Below are 12,530 nucleotides of genomic sequence, written 5' to 3'. Positions count from 1 at the left end.
TTTGTATGCTTAACATTGTCTTCAAGTATTTTATCATTTAGGAAAGTCTCAGGAAGTTCTAGAAAGTGGTTTGGAGGTTGTCCTGGAATTGTGGCTCAGATCCTGAGACCATACCCTCTGAACTACAAATTTTAGGTCACAACCACGCTCATGTAGGTTTGTGCACGTGGTTGGAGGGTCACAACCGCACTCATGCCATCTTGTGCATGCAATTTGGAGTCCAGGTCACGGAAAAAGTTCTCCAGCTCATGGTTTGGTCACATGGGGCGGTTCTTTGGTCCCTGAGTGTCATGTAAGCCTTGTAGGATGTCAGTTTGTGGTTAGTAAGTCCCAATTGTTGGCCTCAATTCCATAATTGAAGCTTGGAGGTTGGGTCATGTCATAGTAACTCTTCGTCTCATGTTTGCCCTAGTAGATTGGTGAAATTGGGTAACTATGGGAGGGGGTGGTTATAGGGTGGTATCAGAGCCATGTTGCAGCAATGGACCTTGGGGTAAAAGTGACTGTCATACATGCATGTCAATCTCTATGTGGTCACTATGCATGCATTGTCATGGTCATGGTTGTCATGCATGAGGTCATTGTATGTAGTTAGTGTTATCATGCATGATGTAGACATATTGATATGACTATGTATATATATGTATTGTGCTAATCTGGATTGGTTTTTCAAATGAGATAGCCTCCCATGAACTTCACTGAGGTATGTTCATTATGTTTATATTTGGTTATCTGACATGGTATGTTTGCAAGAAGAAGAGGATCATAGATGACTAGCAGAATGGTGGGTTACAGTTCACGAGACTCTCCTTATAGATTTTATGGGAAAGATAGAGATTAGTACTCTCCTAACATAACAAATGCCTTGATAATTTTAAAGGAAAAAAATCAAAATTTGTAATGCGGACAATGATAGAATAATTTAGTCACAGGAAAGACTTGGCAGGGCATAGGAAGAGTAAGTAGAATTCAATGCATATATTCTTTAGAGTTTTTCAGCTTTGCAGAGACATGGATAGCCACAAATCAATTATGGATAGGAGGATAGGACTTTTGGGGCATATGGTAGGAGGTCTCATGGAGGGCACAAGTCGGACATGGATGATATAGTCAAAGATGTTAGGTTCTTGGATACACCTGATAGGAGACACAATGGTTACAAGTTCTATTCTAGTTCTGGTTCAAACAGGTAACATGGGAATCATCACTATCATCCTTACAAGAGGAGTGAGAGGGGATATTTTCCACATGAGTTCAAAAAATCCAAGCCACCTACATTTGATGGAGAGTTGAAGAAGTCAGAAGATGCAGAGGCATGGTTGCTTGGAATGAAGAAATTATTTGAGCTGCATGACTATACAGAGAACATGAAGGCTAGGATAGCAATTTTTAGCCTCAAAGGGAAATCATACATCTGGTGGGAAGATGTGAAGTGTGTAAGCGACATCAGGACAAAGGTGTTTAGCTAGCATGAATTCAAGAGACTCTTAAGGAAGAAGTACTTGTCAGGGAGGTACTATGATGGAAATGCCAAGGAGTTCTATGATTTGAGGATGGGATCTATGACAAACGAGGAGTACATGACTAAGTTTCTAGAGTTGTTGAGGTATTTTCCTTATATTAAGAATAAGAAGACAAAATTATAGAGATTTATCAGTGGACTTCCATTATAATTTAAGGATCAGATTGAGTATGACGAGCCTCGATCATTGGAATAAATCATTGGAAAGTTGAAGCACTCTTATGAGCAATCAAAGCATAAGACGGAGTCTAAGAAGGGTTGGAAAGGGAATGATAAGACTAAAGGAAAGTGGCCATTGAAGTGGTAAAGACCTTAGGATGCAGGTAAGAAGGAAAATTTTTCTCCTTACAAGAAGTTTAATGCGGTAGGAAAGGGACATGGACCTTAGCATGGGCAACGGTAGAATAAAGGTAGTGGCTGGAAACCATTGCAGTGTTGGATTTGTGGCAAAGATCATCACAACAATGATTTTCCATTGTATCTGGGTGGCAGACCTTAGATCTACAATGCTCAGGAGGTGGAGATAGTTGGGGATGTGGGTTAGAGAATTCCTCAAATCAATGCAACATTTGATAACAGGTAGGCAAATCATCAAGCATCCATTATTGAGATGGAAACTAAGCTATATGATCGAGTTGTTTCCATTTTGATTGAGCCTGGATCTAATTATAGTTATGTTAATATTGGCCTGGTGGATAAGTGTGGTTTGATAAAAGAAGTGCATGTAGAGTCTTGGTTGGTGTAGTTGGCTACAGGTACTAAGAAAAGAGTTGATCATTAGGTAAGAGCTTGTGCATTAGAGCTGAATGGTATGCTTACATCGACACATCTAAATCCACTTCCATTGGGATCGTACAATATGATTATAGGTAGGAATTGGTTGTCCCTTCACAAGACTAAGGTGGATTTTTATGAGAAGGCTATCAAGTGCTTGGATGATGATGAAGAGAAGAGAATCTTACAGGGAAAGAAGAAGCCTATGTCAGTAAGAATCGTTACAACCATGCGGGAAAAGCACATTTGGAAGAAAGGGTGTGTATTGTTTGTAGTGCATGTTTCCAGTGATAAAGGTAAGGATGTTGAGTATGCATAAGTATTGAAGAGATATCTGATTTTGCAGCAATTTCAGGATGTGTTTCTAGCAGATATTTAAAAGTTTTTAGGGAAGTGGATTTCTCTATTGAGTTAGTACCATGAGTAGCACCAACATCAAAGGAAACTTAGAATATGAGCACACCATAATTAGTGGAACTGAATTTGCAGTTGAAGAAAATGCTTGACAAGGGATACATTAGGTCAAGTGTATCACATTGGGGTGCACCAGTGTTTTTTTGAAGAAGAAGGATGGTACTCGAAGGCTGTGCCTTGATTACAGGAAATTGAACAAGGTAATCATCAAGAAAAAGTATTTGTTGCCGAGGATTGATGATTTGTTTGATCAATTGAAGGGAGAAAACATGTTCTCTAAGATTGATTTGAGATCATGATATATTCAGGTATGCATAGAAGAAGATGACATTTACAAAAATAATTTCCAAACAAGGTATGGGAATTATGAGTTTGTTGTGGTTCCTTTTGGTTTGACTAATTCTATAAATAATTTCACGTGTTTGATGAATAGTGTGTTGCATCCTTATCTGGACAAGTTTGTGATAATATTCATTGATGACATATTGATATATTCTAAGAATGAGCAAGAGTATGCAGAACCCCTGGTAGAAATGTTAAGACTGCCGAGAGAGCATCAGTTGTATGCCAAGATTAGTAAGTGCATTTTCTTTCATACAAGATTTCATTACTTGGGACATGTTGTTTCCAAGGAAGGTAGTGTAACAAATCTAGAAAATATCAGAGCTATCATGGAATGGGAAACTCCTAGGAATGTGGATGAGGTTAGATAATTTATGGGGTTAGAAGGTTATTATAGGTGGTTCATCAGGAGCTTCTCACAGTTCTTATCCTATTACATCTCTATAGAGGAAAGGAAATAAATTTGAAATTATAGAGGAATTTGCAACCGGTTTTGAGAAGTTGAAGCAGTTGGTTAGAAACACTCCAGTTCTAAATATTGGAGATCCAACGTAACACTCTCCTCCCACATCTACCCAAGAAACCAACCAATCGGGGTAAACATACGACGAGAGGATACTATGATATGATTCAACCAAGTAAGTCATGTTAAGGAAGTGGAACCAACAAAATCACACCATACATACATCCAATGTCAAAATTAGGACCTGTTAGCGCTTGAGATTTCACCCTAGGCTGAGGAAGGTAAACCTTAAAGGCTACATCAAACCATTTCACCTCGTAGCTAGCCCTACGAGGTATGAGAAGGCTCTCTCGGGTCAGATTCGATAGATCTTTCAATATGATTAGGCTGACCAATTAAGAATAAGGATTTTAGGCTAGTAAATTGATAGGGGGTTTGGATTTAATGATTTTTGGGGTTTTTTAATGGAATGACGGGGCTTTTCTGGGCTACATGGGCAAAATCACAGCTTCAAACAGAAAAATATAATGACTACACAGGTTATCAACTGAGGCAAGGTAGGCATGCAATTTAACACCAAATCTGGTTTCAAATGGGATGGCAAGACTGGTGAGGAGCTAAGGAGGGCAGACAATAACTCTGAATCCTCCTTAAACAGTAGAAAACATCGAATGCGAACAAACTTATAGGAGGAGCATATAATACTATGAATTCCTACCTAATCACTTCATTTGTTCAGCTTGAAAGGGTCATGAAATGAAATGGAACATAACTGATTACATATGAGACAAAGGGAAAAACTTATGCTAAATCAACATACCACATGAATCTCAGCAAACAGAGCTGTGAAATTCCATTAAATTCTCTGCAGAAAACTGTACAATGAAAAGCTCTCTGCTTCTCCAGCAGCTCCCAGTGCTTCAGAAAAACTCCCCCTTCTCCCTCTCTCTTACAAATTCTCTAATGATTATTTTTAAATACAAATAATAAAAATGCTGCCCAAAACAGGGGCGCTGTTTTAACTAACTACAAAAATATGAAACAAAATACAGCTGGGGGAAAACAAGTCGACCCCAAGATGAGGGATTTGTTTTATGATTATTTAATAAATAAAACTAAAAAAAAAAAACCAAAAACAATAACCACTAAGCGCTGCTGAAGATGGAAACAAGTGCGTTCACAGGTGTCGATCCCAACTAGGCAATCGCTCCTAGTTCTCTGCCACTTTGCATACGCTGGAAATTACAACTGCTCCCGAATTTCTGGAAATACATTGGCGATTTTAATAAAACAAACTTTTAAATTAACATTCTGTTGATGATTTGGCTAATTATGAGGCTAAACTGGAGCGCGTATCTTTTTGATTTAGGTGATCTTGAAATAGGAAATTCGTTCCTAAGTTTTTGTTTACGGTTGCGTGATGAGGACCAATAACACGTTTCAGATGAGCGACGGCATTGACTGTCATTGTCTTTCCATTTCCTGAATTTTCCGTTCTGAAAATGCAGATTTATGATAACTCAGATAACATAAGATCAATTAAATAGTGTATTGTTTTCAACGTTTCTGGTTTGGCATCAGGGAATTCGTTTAATGGATGTTGAACTATCTTATAATCTGTCAAATACTGTTGAGATTCAATTTCCTTCTTATTCAAAAGTTCATCTCCACTTTGCGTTTCATCTTGAATGAAACTTGACAGAATCTCCTTGAAGGTGAAGCTCCAGATTCTCTTATAGCAAAAACTAGAATTGGGATCATGCTGGTGAAAAAACGCTGTTTATAAAGAGGCCGTATGCATGCATAACAGTCTTTGTTGAGAGACGTTTTGGAATCTTTCATAATGATGCCTAATCCATCTGCTGCTGCTTGTGCTAACAAAAATTTCTTATTTCTGATCTCATCCATGTCTATTTTGCAATTATCATTTTGGGAAGATATAGCACAGACAGAACTACTTGATCGCAAAATATTCAAAAGTAGCACTGCAACATCTGAAATTTTTCCATGTCCTCTCATTGCTAGGCCTTTTCCTATCCATGCCACTGCCGTCACTGCTTGGATCTGCACACCAATGTCATCATGAATGTCTCCAAGCTCGACACTACGCATATTGTTGCTGGTCATTTCTGATGGGTCCTGTGGCACATGATTTCTTACAATTTTTAACAAGCTATCTTCTAAAATTGAATGGATAGCCTGATCTAGGGTAAGAACCCCCAGCATGGCATGATCAACTTCAACCGGACATTTGTTGATCATAGAACCCAAAGCCTGACATGCTGCCTCTTTAATAATACTATCTCCCTTCCCAAGCAGGGAACTAATGAACATTTCCAGTATTTGCTTCTTGTTATGAAGGACAATCTTTGGCCGAAGTGATACAACTACTGAGGCAAAGAGAGCAATTTTCCAATCGTCTTGGTTAGGCCTATCAATTGAGTTCAAAGAAGCATTCCCAATAACCTGATGTGGAACAGAAGCAATTGATGTGCCATTAGACCAGTTTTGATTCCTTACTGGAAGTGCGTCAAGAGCTTTAATTAAAACAGTCTTCTGCAGTTCCTCTGTACAGTATTGAACTGATAGTCGCATAACTGCCATAGTTGGCTCAAGAACCTGCGCAGGAGGGCAAACATTACATCTTGAAATTTCTTGCACAGAACTCCAAATATCAAGAGATAATGACATTATATCCTCCTCATTAACACCCATATTCTTGCACCTGACAAGCACCTCACTAGAAAGACATTCTAAAACATGAGTCACAAGTTCCATGGATTTCTCACTTTCCCCTCCACTTTTTACAGATGCTGGAAAGAAAAATCCACATATCACTCGCTGAAAGCCATGGAGAACTTGGGTGACTGCTGTAGAGCTTGAACAGCATATAGATGTGATGGCTTTCAATTTCAACAATATAGGCAGGGAAAGCTCATGAATTGACAACTGAGAAAGCAGCTCTATAATCACTACATCCACAAAAACCAAAGCCATTGCTGAATCATTAAATTTCTCCAATGAGATGCCAATCTGAACCAATGCCCCAAGAGCTTGTTCCCATAAGAACTTGTGCTCATGCCTTTCTGATAGAACAGACATTAGAAACAATAAGATTTCCTTGAATTTCTCTTCAGTAAGGGGTGAAAAGGATCCTGGAAACAAAGCCAAAGCCTGCAACCCAGCCACTCCCAAATGAATGATCTCATTTTGTGTTGTCAATTGTGATTTCTGGCAATCAATTCCATTGTGCGTTGGAATGGCAGATGCAAAAGCAATTGTTAATGGATTTGCTAAACACTGAAGCAGAGATAATGAAGAACTTCCAGAGCTCAGATCCAATCTAACTACTGGTTGTAAAACTAATCCCTCAGACAATATTCTGTTTGCTTGAACAATCTGATCACAAATATAAAGAGCACTAACTGTCACGAAGCAGTTAGCCGCACTTATGTTATTTGAAGCAAGTAATGGACCAGGCCCTTGATCCAAAGGAGCTCCCATAGCATCTAGAAGTCGTGGCAAGAATCTTTGAGACACAATAAAACAAGAAGCAAAAGAAGATTTTGCAGTAGCTGATAGCAACCTTCCAAGTGCTTGGACTTGAAGCCCCAACTCAGTTTTTGAAGGAATCACCTTTGCACTCACATCATTTTTGACACGCCTAAATATTCCCTCCAACTTCTCATCTTGATAGGATGAAGAACCACCAGAAACAATACTTTCGTTATTTCTCAGAGTAAAGTGTAAGCAAGGCGCTTCAAAACAAAGGCCTTTGCAGTACTGTGAGAAGTTGAACTGGATTTAATGGAGGCCTTCAAGAGAGGATAACAACAAGAAGGGCAGCATAATATACATAAATAAATTGCCAGACTTTGGTTGCTGATAATGTTTCAAATTGTGCTTGTGCAGATAGGAGTTTTGAAGTCGCTGCTGTCTTAAGAAGAGCCGAAGATAAATCACATAATCTGAAAAGCAACTTAATGATTTCTTCTTCAAAACCCTGTTTTGAAGAAGAAACAATCTCTGATATAAGACAGAGTCTAACATCGGCTCCATTTGGGATGGCAGCTGCAGCTTCCTGGAGGTGCCAAGAACCGCAGAACTTTGGGAGAGCAGACCAGTGCTTTATTCATTGGGCAATGGAGTCATCTTTCCAACAAATCAACACAGCTGAAGACTTATTTTCACACTGAAACTTAACTCAATCAAACTAAAAGCCAACTGAAACAAGATGCTGCCCTTATGGCTGCTTATTTATGTACATAATCTATTCTAATCTGCTGTACAAAGAATAGATCAAGTAATGCTAAAATGCCAAATTAACCATTCAAGTAAACCTGGAAATGAAGCCGCTTGAGAATGCTGCCACGAAGTCACAGATGCAATTGCTGGCAGCCCTTCATGCACATACTGAGCCCGGTCACGGAAAAGACAGCCTGATCTGTCCATCAGAGTGAAAAATATGTCCATATATGCCGCAATAGGATCACGGACACCGGCCTCTGTTGGCTGCCCCAACTCTGCAATACATACTTCCAGCTGCACATTGTCAATGTATACCTCTATAGGCAAATCTGTTATTGCTTGTTTCGATGGAGGAAGGATTTCCAAAAACTTTTTAGGGTCTTGGAAATCATAAGACTGGATCTGTTCATCTAAAGCTTGAATCTCCTTCTCGATTCTTTCAACAAGTAACTCACAGACGCTAGGATGATAATTCGGAGATTTCAAACATTGAAGGAAAAAACTTAAAACTTCTTCATTAATTTCAATATCCACTAAGCTTTCTCTAAATTCGTTTAGAGCTTCACACAGTGCAGGGTTTGCCACATACCCTACCATTGCATGAACATATCAACAGGCACTGGAATGTCTGGATCAAGTTGGAGTCGCCAGGTGAATGGTTCAGCCTGCATAAGTGTCTGACTGCTGTCCACCATCAGCATCAGATCTGAACTTGATACATGTACTGGGGTAAAGTGTCAATCGAAGTGGTCGTATTCACAAGCTCACGGAGATTGACTGAAGCAGCGTTTATCTACTAACGCTGATGTAAAACAAGAGCGTTTTCGAAGGCTCCTGGCGTAACTTCAGGCTCCGTCTAAGACTTGCGAAACTCACACATCAACACACAAACAAGTTTGTTCTCCCCAGTATGGTCGCCACTATGTTAGCGCTTGAGATTTCACCCTAGGCTGAGGAAGGTAAACCTTCAAGGCTACATCAAACCATTTCACCTCGTAGCTAGCCCTACGAGGTATGAGAAGGCTCTCTCGGGTCAGATTCGATAGATCTTTCAATATGATTAGGCTGACCAATTAAGAATAAGGATTTTAGGCTAGTAAATTGATAGGGGGTTTGGATTTAATGATTTTTGGGGTTTTTTAATGGAATGATGGGGCTTTTTTGGGCTACATGGGCAAAATCACAGCTTCAAACAGAAAAATATAATGACTACACAGGTTATCAACTGAGGCAAGGTAGGCATGCAATTTAACACCAAATCTGGTTTCAAATGGGATGGCAAGACTGGTGAGGAGCTAAGGAGGGCAGACAATAACTCTGAATCCTCCTTAAACAGTAGAAAACATCGAATGCGAACAAACTTATAGGAGGAGCATATAATACTATGAATTCCTACCTAATCACTTCATTTGTTCAGCTTGAAAGGGTCATGAAATGAAATGGAACATAACTGATTACATATGAGACAAAGGGAAAAACTTATGCTAAATCAACATACCACATGAATCTCAGCAAACAGAGCTGTGAAATTCCATTAAATTCTCTGCAGAAAACTGTACAATGAAAAGCTCTCTGCTTCTCCAGCAGCTCCCAGCGCTCAGAAAAACTCCCCCTTCTCTCTCTCTCTTACAAATTCTCTAATGATTATTTTTAAATACAAATAATAAAAATGCTGCCCAAAACAGGGGCGCTGTTTTAACTAACTACAAAAATATGAAACAAAATACAGCTGGGGGAAAACAAGTCGACCCCAAGATGAGGGATTTGTTTTATGATTATTTAATAAATAAAACTAAAAAAAAAAAAACCAAAAACAATAACCACTAAGCGCTGCTGAAGATGGAAACAAGTGCGTTCACAGGTGTCGATCCCAACTAGGCAATCGCTCCTAGTTCTCTGCCACTTTGCATACGCTGGAAATTACAACTGCTCCCGAATTTCTGGAAATACATTGGCGATTTTAATAAAACAAACTTTTAAATTAACATTCTGTTGATGATTTGGCTAATTATGAGGCTAAACTGGAGCGCGTATCTTTTTGATTTAGGTGATCTTGAAATAGGAAATTTGTTCCTAAGTTTTTGTTTACGGTTGCGTGATGAGGACCAATAACACGTTTCAGATGAGCGACGGCATTGACTGTCATTGTCTTTCCATTTCCTGAATTTTCCGTTCTGAAAATGCAGATTTATGATTACTCAGATAACATAAGATCAATTAAATAGTGTATTGTTTTCAACGTTTCTGGTTTGGCATCAGGGAATTCGTTTAATGGATGTTGAACTATCTTATAATCTGTCAAATACTGTTGAGATTCAATTTCCTTCTTATTCAAAAGTTCATCTCCACTTTGCGTTTCATCTTGAATGAAACTTGACAGAATCTCCTTGAAGGTGAAGCTCCAGATTCTCTTATAGCAAAAACTAGAATTGGGATCATGCTGGTGAAAAAACGCTGTTTATAAAGAGGCCGTATGCATGCATAACAGTCTTCGTTGAGAGACGTTTTGGAATCTTTCATAATGATGCCTAATCCATCTGCTGCTGCTTGTGCTAACAAAAATTTCTTATTTCTGATCTCATCCATGTCTATTTTGCAATTATCATTTTGGGAAGATATAGCACAGACAGAACTACTTGATCGCAAAATATTCAAAAGTAGCACTGCAACATCTGAAATTTTTCCATGTCCTCTCATTGCTAGGCCTTTTCCTATCCATGCCACTGCCGTCACTGCTTGGATCTGCACACCAATGTCATCATGAATGTCTCCAAGCTCGACACTACGCATATTGTTGCTGGTCATTTCTGATGGGTCCTGTGGCACATGATTTCCTACAATTTTTAACAAGCTATCTTCTAAAATTGAATGGATAGCCTGATCTAGGGTAAGAACCCCCAGCATGGCATGATCAACTTCAACCGGACATTTGTTGATCATAGAACCCAAAGCCTGACATGCTGCCTCTTTAATAATACTATCTCCCTTCCCAAGCAGGGAACTAATGAACATTTCCAGTATTTGCTTCTTGTTATGAAGGACAATCTTTGGCCGAAGTGATACAACTACTGAGGCAAAGAGAGCAATTTTCCAATCGTCTTGGTTAGGCCTATCAATTGAGTTCAAAGAAGCATTCCCAATAACCTGATGTGGAACAGAAGCAATTGATGTGCCATTAGACCAGTTTTGATTCCTTACTGGAAGTGCGTCAAGAGCTTTAATTAAAACAGTCTTCTGCAGTTCCCTCTGTACAGTATTGAACTGATAGTCGCATAACTGCCATAGTTGGCTCAAGAACCTGCGCAGGAGGGCAAACATTACATCTTGAAATTTCTTGCACAGAACTCCAAATATCAAGAGATAATGACATTATATCCTCCTCATTAACACCCATATTCTTGCACCTAACAAGCACCTCACTAGAAAGACATTCTAAAACATGAGTCACAAGTTCCATGGATTTCTCACTTTCCCCTCCACTTTTTACAGATGCTGGAAAGAAAAATCCACATATCACTCGCTGAAAGCCATGGAGAACTTGGGTGACTGCTGTAGAGCTTGAACAGCATATAGATGTGATGGCTTTCAATTTCAGCAATATAGGCAGGGAAAGCTCATGAATTGACAACTGAGAAAGCAGCTCTACAATCACTACATCCACAAAAACCAAAGCCCTTGCTGAATCATTAAATTTCTCCAATGAGATGCCAATCTGAACCAATGCCCCAAGAGCTTGTTCCCATAAGAACTTGTGCTCATGCCTTTCTGATAGAACAGACATTAGAAACAATAAGATTTCCTTAAATTTCTCTTCAGTAAGGGGTGAAAAGGATCCTGGAAACGAAGCCAAAGCCTGCAACCCAGCCACTCCCAAATGAATGATCTCATTTTGTGTTGTCAATTGTGATTTCTGGCAATCAATTCCATTGTGCGTTGGAATGGCAGATGCAAAAGCAATTGTTAATGGATTTGCTAAACACTGAAGCAGAGATAATGAAGAACTTCCAGAGCTCAGATCCAATCTAACTACTGGTTGTAAAACTAATCCCTCAGACAATATTCTGTTTGCTTGAACAATCTGATCACAAATATAAAGAGCACTAACTGTCACGAAGCAGTTAGCCGCACTTATGTTATTTGAAGCAAGTAATGGACCAGGCCCTTGATCCAAAGGAGCTCCCATAGCATCTAGAAGTCGTGGCAAGAATCTTTGAGACACAATAAAACAAGAAGCAAAAGAAGATTTTGCAATAGCTGATAGCAACCTTCCAAGTGCTTGGACTTGAAGCCCCAACTCAGTTTTTGAAGGAATCACCTTTGCACTCACATCATTTTTGACACGCCTAAATATTCCCTCCAACTTCTCATCTTGATAGGATGAAGAACCACCAGAAACAATACTTTCGTTATTTCTCAGAGTAAAGTGTAAGCAAGGCGCTTCAAAACAAAGGCCTTTGCAGTACTGTGAGAAGTTGAACTGGATTTAATGGAGGCCTTCAAGAGAGGATAACAACAAGAAGGGCAGCATAATATACAGAAATAAATTGCCAGACTTTGGTTGCTGATAATGTTTCAAATTGTGATTGTGCAGATAGGAGTTTTGAAGTCGCTGCTGTCTTAAGAAGAGCCGAAGATAAATCACATAATCTGAAAAGCAACTTAATGATTTCTTCTTCAAAACCCTGTTTTGAAGAAGAAACAATCTCTGATATAAGACAGAGTCTAACATCGGCTCCATTTGGGATGGCAGCTACAGCTTCCTGGAGG

At 39.2% G+C, this 12,530-nt stretch overlaps 2 protein-coding genes across 2 annotated transcripts; both read right to left on the bottom strand.

Moving 5' to 3' along the window:
- Positions 1–5,168: 5,168 nt before the first annotated feature.
- Positions 5,169–7,019, bottom strand: LOC149189532 (MMS19 nucleotide excision repair protein homolog). The gene has a single exon (XM_089410267.1). It carries the CDS (start codon positions 7,017–7,019, stop codon positions 5,169–5,171), a length of 1,851 nt encoding a protein of 616 aa, XP_089266393.1.
- A 3,075-nt stretch (positions 7,020–10,094) lies between these two features.
- On the bottom strand, positions 10,095–11,946 carry LOC149189531 (MMS19 nucleotide excision repair protein homolog). Its single transcript, XM_089410266.1, has 2 exons — positions 11,168–11,946; positions 10,095–11,061 (listed from the first exon to the last, which is right to left on the bottom strand). Exons 1-2 carry the CDS (start codon positions 11,944–11,946, stop codon positions 10,095–10,097), a joined length of 1,746 nt encoding a protein of 581 aa, XP_089266392.1.
- Between the last annotated feature and the right edge of the window lie 584 nt (positions 11,947–12,530).

This window comes from Pinus tabuliformis, chromosome 3_1 (genome assembly GCF_031772625.1).
Source record: "Pinus tabuliformis cultivar Carrire ecotype Pingquan chromosome 3_1, CPIR1, whole genome shotgun sequence".
NCBI lineage: Eukaryota > Viridiplantae > Streptophyta > Pinopsida > Pinales > Pinaceae > Pinus > Pinus tabuliformis.
Note: the sequence above shows the minus strand (reverse complement) of the source record. Positions and strands in the feature narration are given on the sequence as shown.